This window comes from Xenopus laevis, chromosome 3S (genome assembly GCF_017654675.1).
Source record: "Xenopus laevis strain J_2021 chromosome 3S, Xenopus_laevis_v10.1, whole genome shotgun sequence".
In the NCBI taxonomy this organism is placed as follows: domain Eukaryota; kingdom Metazoa; phylum Chordata; class Amphibia; order Anura; family Pipidae; genus Xenopus; species Xenopus laevis.
In genome coordinates this window covers 22780772-22791970 of record NC_054376.1, presented here as the reverse complement: position 1 = coordinate 22791970, position 11199 = coordinate 22780772, and the positions used below count along the sequence as shown (strand labels likewise).

At 44.5% G+C, this 11199-nt stretch overlaps 1 protein-coding gene across 1 annotated transcript; it reads left to right on the top strand.

Moving 5' to 3' along the window:
- Nucleotides 1-7349: 7349 nt before the first annotated feature.
- Nucleotides 7350-10663, top strand: ppp1r3c.2.S (protein phosphatase 1 regulatory subunit 3C gene 2 S homeolog). Its single transcript, NM_001095855.1, is given in 2 exon segments — nucleotides 7350-7512; nucleotides 9379-10663. Coding segments are annotated over 2 exon segments (744 nt in total). The 5' UTR covers nucleotides 7350-7449; the 3' UTR covers nucleotides 10060-10663.
- Nucleotides 10664-11199: the final 536 nt, after the last annotated feature.

Sequence of the window (11199 nt, the reverse complement as noted above, 5' to 3'; positions counted from 1 at the left end):
ATGATACTACACTCAGGGCGGAGCCTTTGCTAAATGGAAGCTTCCCCTTAAGATGGTGTAAAACTACAACCCACAGGCTAATTAGTGTGAAAGATAGAATAATGGACGCCAGGAGGTTCTTTATGCAGTAAAACAGGTGAGATGGTTTATTGAACAGAATATGCAAAGGCAATTGACCACAGGTTTACTCACGCAGGAGCTGTAGTAGGAGTTAGCATATCACAGAGGAGAAAGGATAGCATTGATGATGATGCAGCATGTACAGGTATCACTCCTCATGTCAAACAGTAGGAAGAATATCTCACTCTCAAAGACCAGCGACCAATGTGAAACAGGATCGATCAAGTAGGGGTCAGGCAGTGCTCTGCTAAACTGAATTCCCTATCACTGAGTTCCCTACACTAAAGGCAACCTTAGAAGCCTTTTGGAGGCTACTCCCTGCTATTCTCCTTGTTGGAGCATACAACTGCTCATGCTACTTAAATCTGGCTATCTCTCTCTCCTAGAGAGACTATTACAGAATCTGACCTAATGATAACTAATCCTCGTTCACGGGATTGCCTGGTTCCCGACTTCAGCACCAAAGGTACAGGTCCCTTTGGGGTAAATGGCTTACTGGGGCCTTGGTGATCCCAGGCTCAATGGGAAACACCTAGCAGCACAGACACCAGGAGCCAAAGAGGAAGAGGCCACTCCCTACACAACACTATATAGCAGTGTGGCAGGGGAGTGGTATTGCACCCTTTGGCCTATAGCTATAACTGTTACACAAACAGGTCATAAAGGCTTTTGCCCAATAAACAACAGCTATAGAGAAAGATACAAGAAAGGTAGGGGATTAACTCTATAGGAGCCTAATAGATCCTATAGGTCCCTACAGTATACTAAAGCGCTTATCTGTTATCAGCTGTGTATCCTGAGGCATTTCCTCCTTGTTCAGCTCTGAATGGCTGTCCCATGGCTACACAGCAGCTTTTTTATATAAACTTTAGTAGTTTTTCTGAAGCAAACGCAAAAGTTGCAGATTGATATTTTCTATAGGTCTCTTTGCTATACCATGTTCTTAAAGGGGACCTATATTTTTCAGCAGGTATGTTTGTTGTAATGGCCATAGCAGGTCTACAGGATTCTGCCACTACAGCCGGGTGCCCCCAACCTTTTATACCCCCAAATCAAGTATAAAAAGGGTGGAGCAACATTTGCATGAATAAAGTCCCGGGAATGCCAAAAAAGGGCTCTGCATGGCTATTTGGTAGCCCATGTGGATCGGTAGCCTATAGGAGACTCTGTTTGGCAGTACACCTGGTTATTATGCAACTAAAACTTGCCTCCATCCTGGATTTTAAAAATAAGTCCCTGCTTTGAGGCCACTGGAAGCAACATCCTATGGGTTCGTGAGCAACTACAGTGCAGAACATTGCCTCCATTGAATCATTGAGAGACACTCCCTCCTGTACAGTAGTCCTCAGTGGTAGTGCATTTGAGCTGGAGTGGGACCTCCTAGTTTATATAGGAGGGGAAAAGGTGTAGATCTAAAAGAAGTAGGAGTGATCCCTCCACCCCCTATCCCAATCTGCAGCGTCAAGGGCCACATCACTAGTGCAACGATCGCTATATAAATTTTTGCCGCCCCTGGTAACTGCCCACTCACTGCTGTCTGAGGTAAGACCTTGTATAATGGCAGGAGTAGCCCTGAGTAGAAGTAAAAGTAGAGCAACTGGACTTGGACTTGGAAGAGATGCACAATACTACCTGAACTGGTAATGCCCTGGCATTTCACGTACATAGAGCCCAATCAGCCAACATAAAAGGGGTGGATTAATGTACATGCTACCCTACTCTATACTCTATAGCTTAGGGTCCCATTGAGCTTTTCTTCAATTATTATATATATGGGCTATATCTGCTGGGCTCCGGTCGGGTGCACCTACTGGGTGTAGAAAGCAGGAAAGGAGCCAAACCTAACCTGGCATGAAGGTGCTTGTGTGTCTGAATCTGCACCCGGACCCAGCAGTAGCCTAGAAAAGGGGTTGTGTGGATGTAGCCTAGGGGCCCCATATGTCATTAATCCACAACAGCCCCCGTTAAGCCCACTAAATAGCGACTCTACAAGACATTGCCTCTAATTCCACTCAAAGGCAACAGAAGGCCATGGCCTAGGAACTGGGCTCTCATGGGTTACACTTTGGCACAATGCAGGTCCTGGATGGGGTGCAGACTGACAAGGTCGGGGGGGGGGAATAGCTCTTGGGGGAGTAGGGAAGAAATTGTATGGCATTTGGATTACGTTTCTTTCACACAACAAGAGGGTTAAACCATTGGTGCTCACTGCCATGTGAAAGATGAAGAAAATTATAGTCTAAAGGCCCCATACACAGAGCGATAAAAGCTGCAGACAGACTGAGTCGGTAGCTTATTTGCCCTCTGACGGCATAGGCGGAGGGTAACTTTTTTGTTTGGAGAGGCTAAATTTGACCATATACTGGCTAACTTAAAGGGAACCAATCACCCTGGATTTCTTTTACCCCACCAGAGGGGTGGGGTAATAGAGCTTGCACGCCGGTTGGGATAAACAGTAGGTTTTTTTTTTCAAAATATATTGTGTACTGAAGACAGTGGGTCCTGGCACATTATACCAAGTGGGAGACAGTGGGTCCTGGCACATTATACTCAGTGGGAGACAATGGGTCCTGGCATGTTATACACAGTGGGAGACAGTGGGTCCTGGCATGTTATACACAATGAGAGACAGTGGGTCCTGGCACATTATACTCAATGGGAGACAGTGGGTCATGGCACATTATACTCAGTGGGAGACAGTGGGTCATGGCACATTATACTCAGTGGGAGACAGTGGGTCCTGGCATGTTATACACAGTGGGAGAAAGTGGGTCCTGACACGTTATACACAATGAGAGACAGTGGGTCCTGGCACATTATACCCAGTGGGAGACAGTGGGTCCTGGCACATTATACTCAGTGGGAGACAGTGGGTCCTGGCACATTATACTCAGTGGGAGACAGTGGGTCCTGGCACATTATACTCAGTGAGAGACAGTGGGTCCTGGCACATTATACTCAGTGGGAGACAGTGGGTCCTGGCACATTAAACACAGTGGGTCCTGACACATTATACTCAGTGGGAGACAGTGGGTCCTGGCACATTATACTGATACTCAGTGGGAGACAGTGGGTCCTGGCACATTATACTCATTGGGAGACAGTGGGTCCTGGCACATTATACACAGTGCGAGACAGTGGGCCCTGGCATGTTATACACAGTGGGAGACAGTGGGTCCTGGCACGTTATACACAATGAGAGACAGTGGGTCCTGGCACATTATACCCAGTGGGAGACAGTGGGTCCTGGCACGTTATACACAGTGGGAGACAGTGGGTCCTGGCACATTATACTCAGTGGGAGACAGTGGGTCCTGGCACATTATACTCAGTGGGAGACAGTGGGTCTTGGCACATTATACTCAGTGGGAGACAGTGGGTCCTGGCACATTATACTCAGTGAGAGACAGTGGGTCCTGGCACATTATACTCAGTGGGAGACAGTGGGTCCTGGCATGTTATACACAGTGGGAGAAAGTGGGTCCTGGCACGTTATACACAATGAGAGACAGTGGGTCCTGGCACATTATACCCAGTGGGAGACAGTGGGTCCTGGCATGTTATACACAGTGGGAGAAAGTGGGTCCTGGCACGTTATACACAATGAGAGACAGTGGGTCCTGGCACATTATACCCAGTGGGAGACAGTGGGTCCTGGCACATTATACTCAGTGGGAGACAGTGGGTCCTGGCACATTATACTCAGTGGGAGACAGTAGGTCCTGGCACATTATACTCAGTGAGAGACAGTGGGTCTCACACATCATTTGTATGACCAGCACTCAGGAAAGACTTGGGGGATAAGGTCTATCAAGTCATTCCTTACACCAATTGAATTGAATTCTGCCATTGATATGGTTATTGTGCTTATTCTCATTGCTCAGGAGCAAGTGTGGCTTGTCCTTATGTCTGTAAGAAGAAGTTTCAATCATGGAAACCAGGAATCTAATGAGTGGACAGTACTGATGGACCTCTGTATGAAAATGGATCATACTCATCACATCTTTAAATGATCCTTGTCCTGAGCAAGTGCAGTTGTACCTCCCCTGCTGCTGTCCATCAGCTGCCTCTACCCACCTAATGTTTGGCTTCCCACCCTTGCTCAGGGGTGCTACTAATTCAGTGTGACTTGTGACAAATGGAGGACAGGAAAAGCGAGAATGGGCCTAGTGCGTCCCCTCCTGTAGGCAATGGGGATCAGAGGCTGAATGGAAATTACAGACATTAAACAGAGAAATTATAGAAGTCTGCGGAACAAATGGAAACACTTTGCATCCATCGTTCATTTTATGGACAAAAACCCCACATAATCAGTTAAAGGGGAACAGAACCATAAAAAAACAAAATGCTATATAATCTTAGTCTCATGAGGTTAGTATCAGGCATTGTTGGCCTTCTGTATGTGTTGGCCCAGCTCTGGGAGAGGCCATCTGTGGGAGAGAGAGTCAGTTTGGAGCTGAGGTGTAGGAAGGGCTTTCAATGTTTGGGTCATCAAGTGTAATTGTTTAAATTTCATTCAGGAAGTGATTTGCATGGGGGCAGGGGCTGATGTGAAATAGTCAGATGAGCGGGTGAGTCTATGCAAGGTCACTATCTGGGGGGCACATGGCAGGCCTGGACTGACAGTTTAGAGATTTAAGCAAATGTCAGGGAGGCAGAGCTGGACTGGGAGTAAAAAGCACACAGACACTGCCCCCCCCCCATCTCCCCTCTACTTGGAGCTTCTTGTTTGCAGAAAGCAAGGATGGGAAACTCTCGCATCTCACGTCTGCTGACCAATGAAAGGGGCCTGGTATCTTGGTCGTTCCCTCACTCCTCCATAGGAGGAGGAGAGAGGGTCGAATGCATGGCTGCTCAGTGTGTTAAAGGAATTGTTCAGTGTAAAAATAAAAACTGGGTAAATAGCAGAGCCGGGCCAACCCGGCCAGGCGCCCTAGGCAGGCTGGCGCAGCATATCGCCCACAGGCATGCATGCGTGAAAAAAAAATCAAATATGCGCATGCGCGGAAAAAAAAAACAAAAACAAATGTGCGCATGCGCGGGAAAAAAACAAAAAAAACAATGGTGCGCATGCGCGGAAAAACCAAGTACGTGCATGTGTGAAAAAGACGAAAGTGTGCATGAGCAGAAATAAGATGCAAAGGAACAGTGCGCACACACACGCCGGTCATCTGGAAGCAGGGACCGGACTAGGGGGTATAAGAAGCAGAGAAGGTACGTGCCTGGCGCCCCCCCAGCTTTGCGCCCTAGGCACGTGCCTACTCTGCCTACCCCTAGTTCCGGCCCTGGTAAATAGATAGGCCAAACAAAATAAAAAAGGTTTCTAAAATAGTTAGTTAGCCAAATATGTAATGTATAAAGGTTGGAGTGACTGGATGTCTAACATAATAGCCAGAACACTACTTCCTGCTTTTCAGCTCTCTTGGTTTACACTGACTGGTTACCCTGGTTACCAATCAGAGACTTGGGGGGGGGACATGGGTCATATCTGTTGCTTTTGAATCTGAGCTGAATGCTGAGGATCAATTACGAACTCACTGAACAGATTTGTACCATGTGGCCCCCCTTCAATTCACTGACTAGCTCAGAGTTATAAAGCTGAAAAGCAGGAAGTTGGATTCTGGCTATTATATTAGACATCCAGTCACTCCAGCCTTTATACATTAGATTTTTGGTTAACTAACTATATTAGTAACATTCTTTATTTTGCACAGCCTATCTATTTACCCAGTTTTTATTTTCACACTGAACTGTTCCTTTAAAGGAGTAGCAGAGCAGCACAGTGCATTCTATAGTCTCTACCCCTGCCTAGATGGCCACGATAACCATAATCGCGGCTCTGGCGGGCACCAATCTGCCATTTCACCGGTAAATTGAGCGGCCCTTCGGCCATTTGCCTGGATTGACAGATTGCCAGTCCGGGCCTGCAGGGAGGGTGCTGAGAAATGACATAGACATCCACTATTTATTGGAGCTGTTTGGGCCTTTGTGTATCCAATATGCCATGGCCCATTTTAAATCCATCCAGACCTGGTACATTTATAGGCCCCATTGCAGAGGGGGCCCCAAGATGAAAAAAATCAACTTGTATGGCAGTATATGAGTGCAGCGAGTGATGTTTGGGTGGATTATGAATGAAGTTTTGGCATAATTGGAGTGTGCATTAGTTACAGTAGTAAATAGGATGAGTTGCCCTTTTCTAAAATTTTACTTTGTGTACTGAAAGAAAATTCTAAGGACCTTTCCAATGTTTCAGTGGTTTTTAAAGTTGGGTGTCTAATAAAAGAAGACTTAAGGTGGCCATACATGGGCAGATCAAAGCTACTGATATTGGTCCTTTAGACCAATTCAGCATCTTATCTGCCTATGTGCGGAGGCTTCTGACGGGTCCCCTCGATCAATATCAGGCCAAAAATTGGTCAGGTATCAATCTGGCAAGTTTGATTTTTTTCTTCTATCTAGGACCTCATCAGCTAGTTGATGCAGTCCTGTGACCCATCGGCACCCATTCGCATCACTGTAATCCGATTGTTCGACCCTATGGCTAAACGTTCAGATTATATCGCCCTGCCATTATATCATATTCTTGAAGTTTTTTCCTATTAATAACATTCGCATCAAGCATCATTCTTACCGGCCAGGTGGCAACCCTAGCTAGTAGAAGCCAGCCACTAACAGACATGGAACACAACTGACTCCTGCTGCAGAGAGCACAAAAATGGATAAAAATTGCTGTTGAATTGCTGCTTTCAATAACAATTCCAAACCACCGATGGGTGGGTGGGGTTCGTTCCCCTAGAAAGTGTCTATTGGCTAACTTTATTTGCGGCCTGATAACGCGCATGTCGCGCTAATTGAGTCTACATTGTGGCATTGCCCTAACAGGGAGGGAAACAATTGCAATGTCGCACCGATTTACCCAAACCCAATCGCGGTTTATCAGAGTCAAGGTGGGGTATATACACGGCCATGGCGCCTGTGCCAATAGAGCACTGCCGCGATTAGACTGAGATTTGCTTGCGAGTCTACTCAGCTCAATGAGAGTTAAAACAAAAGCGCAATATATGGGAGCCCACTCATCCCCTTCAGCTGTCACCCTGCCCCATGGCTCCACTCCTATTGGCTGCCTATAGTAACAGACTGATTTGCTGCAACTGCGCTGGGTCACGTGACGCCAGAGATTGACTCCCTGCAACTGAGCATAAGGAGTTCTCAGTAGGCGCAGCACGCCGGTGGAAGAGGAATCGGGGATTGTTAGAGCTTTACTCCGCCTGCATTTTCCATCTTTTCCCCTTGTAAACAACTTACTCCGCTCTCCACCTTATATCTATGGTCATCTGTTCCGCTGCCTCTCGGGGCCCCAGGGAATACGTGCAATTCCTTGTGAAGAAGGTAAGAATTCTCTCCTCTCTGTTCCAACCGAATTCTTCTTATATCCCCTTAACCCCAGGGGTTGTTGACCTTTGAATAAACTTTTAGTAATAATGTAGCGAGTGATATTCTGAGACAATTTGCAATTGGTTTTCATTTTTTATTATGTTTGGTTTTTTAATTATTTAGCAACTTTCCAGTATGCAAATTCAGCAGTCGGTTGCTAGGACCCATATTACCCTAGAAACCATGATTGATTTGAATAAGAAACTGGAATATGAATGAGAGGAACTGAATAGAAATTTGAGTAATATAAAGTAGCAATAACCATATATTTGTAGCCTTGCAGTGCATTTTTTTTTTTTTTAAGATGGGGGTCAGTAACCCCATTAAAAATCCGAAGAAGGAAAATAATTAAACTATAAAAAAACATAGGAGATCAATTGAAAAGTGGCTGAGAACTAGCCATTTTATAATCTACTAAAAGTTTTTAACTTAAATGTGAAAAATAAGTCCAATAAAAGTAAATTGTGCTCTAAGCAACTTTCTACTATACATTCATTTTCAGCAGTGGTGAAGTTTTTGCAGTTGAAAGTACAGTATGTCTGTCCCTTATGCACTTGCTGGTTCTGACTCCTGAAACAGATATAGCAAAGTCAACTCTGCTCCCGTGTATATAATAACAAGGTTTGTGCTGATGCCACATAAGAAAGTATATACGGTACTAGTCAAAAAATAATTAGTAAATCAAAAATACAAGTTTTTTTTGAGGTTTTACTCACAGTTCACCCCAGTCCCAAGGTGCAAGTCCAAAACAATGTATCCAAAAAAGATGTGAGGACCTCCAATAATGAAGTAATTATATGAAAAATAGAAAATTTATTTAGGACATGAAGACCTAACGCTCATATAGAGTAAGTGCCCCAATAGGCACGAAACGCGTTAGGTCTTCATGTCCTAAATACATTTTTTATTTTTAATATAATTGCTTCTTTATTATTGGAGGTCCTCACCTCTTTTTTGGAAACATTGTTTTCAACTCTGCTCTAGCCAATATTCCGTTTCCTACACTGTCTCCAATGCTTCTTCAGCGTTTGGAAATCAACTGGTTTGTGCAGTAGTGTTTCAAAAGTCAGAACGAATAGTCAGAAAGAATAGCAATGGGCAGACCCATAACCGAATTTAGTAGAAGCACCATGGAAAGTTACTTAGTTATATTTTATTAAATTAGAATTATTTTTTTTTAATGTCCTTTTAATGCCATACTCTGTAACATATGACTTCTTTAATGGGGCTATGACTATAATACAACCATAACTTTAGATTGGTCACTTCCCCTGAATGATTATTATTAATAATAATAATAAACAAGGCTCTGGCAGGAAGTAACTAAGGCTTGTCTCCCCACAATCTTCTTGAATGCACTTCTTATATATCTAACTCCAATAGCACAACTTGCCTATTTGCTGTTGCCCTAGCCAATCGAGCATTGCTCAGTTATAAGTTGCCATCTAGCTCAATTGCACCTTTTACCCCCTACCTCCATAGTTGCGGTTGTGCTGACCATACACAGCTGGTAAAAGCTGCTGATCTGGTAACTCCAGACCCATGTCAGCAACTTATATGTACAGTGCTGCCTGTCTAGTATCTGGCCAGTTTGCAAATGAAGTTTGGTGTGACCTGAATCTGCATGTTGACATGGTCCTCACCCAACAGGTCCTATATTCTCACTGGATGATCCAGTTGTTAACTGACCATTGGATCTGCCATATTTGGCCACCTGCATGATGGCTCAAAAAGGCAGATCTAACTGGCATCCTATCCATACAAGCTGGTCTCTATATTTTCTGTACTTTTATTGTGACTTTATTTTCTTTTCCTTTTTAGACATTCCCCTTCTCTCCCCTGAAGATGCCTGGAGACTTTTCTGTCTGTGTCTGCCTCAGCCCCCCACCACAGCCCCAGTTCCATTGCTCGGCCTCTGGCTCCCTCCGCCCTTGCTTGGTTCCCACCCGTCGCCCCCCTGACCCACGCAAGAAGAATGTCGTTTTTGCTGATGCCCTCGGACTGGCGCTCACATCTGTGCGACACTTCACACGTGCCTTCTTTGATGAAGAACCGCTGGTACTCGCCCTGGCTTCCCTGCGAGCCCTGCGCCCTCTCTCCAGCCCTACTTATACCCTAGACTTCAGCCCACCCACCCAGCGCTACAGCCGCTACAGAGAAAAGCTTGAACAAAAGATGGTGTGCTTGGAGCAATGTGCTGTGCAGGGGGCATGTGTGGCGGGTACCGTGAGGGTGCGTAACATTGGCTATGAAAAGCGTGTCACTTTGCGTGTAAGCTGTAATGGATGGCGCAATCACTATAATATTCCATGCACTTACCTGCGTGACCCCCGTGGGGGAGGGGACACAGACTCTTTTTCTTTCCGATTGCCCCTTCCAGTTGGTACGGAGCAGGCAGAGTTCTGTATCTGCTACTGGTGTGCAGGGGAGGAGTATTGGGACAACAATGATGGCGAGAATTACTCCTTGCACAAAGAGAGGAAAGGCAAAGGCTACCTATAGGGACCCTACTGGTGAACTCTGTGGGCTTGGCTGCAAAGCTTGCATCTGTTAACACTTCCAGTGCTGGCTCGCTTGAGGTCAGGTGCTTGTAACTCATCCCACTTTAAATGGTTTATCTGGTACATCTGCTGCTGCTGCTGCTACTAACTTGCAGGGTGTTGGGTGCACCATGTGTGCACATAATGTGACTTCTGTGCTTGCAGCCCAGCAGGACAGTTCCAGCATCTCAAAGAAAAGAGCATATTTGTCATGTAGTTGCCACCAGTTGGTTTCATCTGATCGTTTTTGAAAGAAGTGAGGCACCTACTGAGACTGCACATACATACCATTGTGCCTGAATTGCACATGAGTGGGACAAGTACATAATGGGGATGTAGAGATAGTGGCTTGTAACTAAAATATACTTTGGCAAGTCAGGTAAAATCTTTTTTCCAAAATGTAATGATTTCTGGCAGCTGCCAAGTCTGAAGGGACTCTTAGCACTGACCAACTGATGTTCCAGTTGCCCTGCAGGCTAGGTCCACAATGATTTTAGGATGTCTCCTTCTCACCACTTTTAGCTCAACCTTTTTACCAACAAACCAAATAAATATTATTTTTTAAATCGAGGTCTGTGTGCTGTAATTTTTTTTTTTTTTTTTTTTAAATTTATTTTTAAAGCATCACTGGCATAACTAGGTTTAAATATTTTCTGATGCAAATATATATTTTTATTTGTATAGTGCTCCTTGAGGGCAAAGCACTGTACAGCAGAACAACAAATTAGTACAAGTATGGAACCCTTTATCCAGAATGATCTCTCTGTAATCTGGATCTTCATATCTGAAGTCAACTAGAAAATCATGTAAACATTAAACTCAATAGGCTGGTTTTGCTGCCAATAAGAATTATATCATGGTTTGGATCAAGTACAAGCTACTGTTACAGAGAAAAAGTAAATAATTTTTTTTATTTTTTATTATGGAGTCTATTGGCGATGGCCTTTCTGTAAATCGGAGCTATATGGATGAGTTTCTTTTTTTTTTTCTTTTTTTGGGTTTGAAATTTTTATTTGGTTTTCACAATAAACCATAAAAATCAATATGAAACAAATAGTATGCAGAATAAGAAGATTAATACAATGACATATTATACAGAATG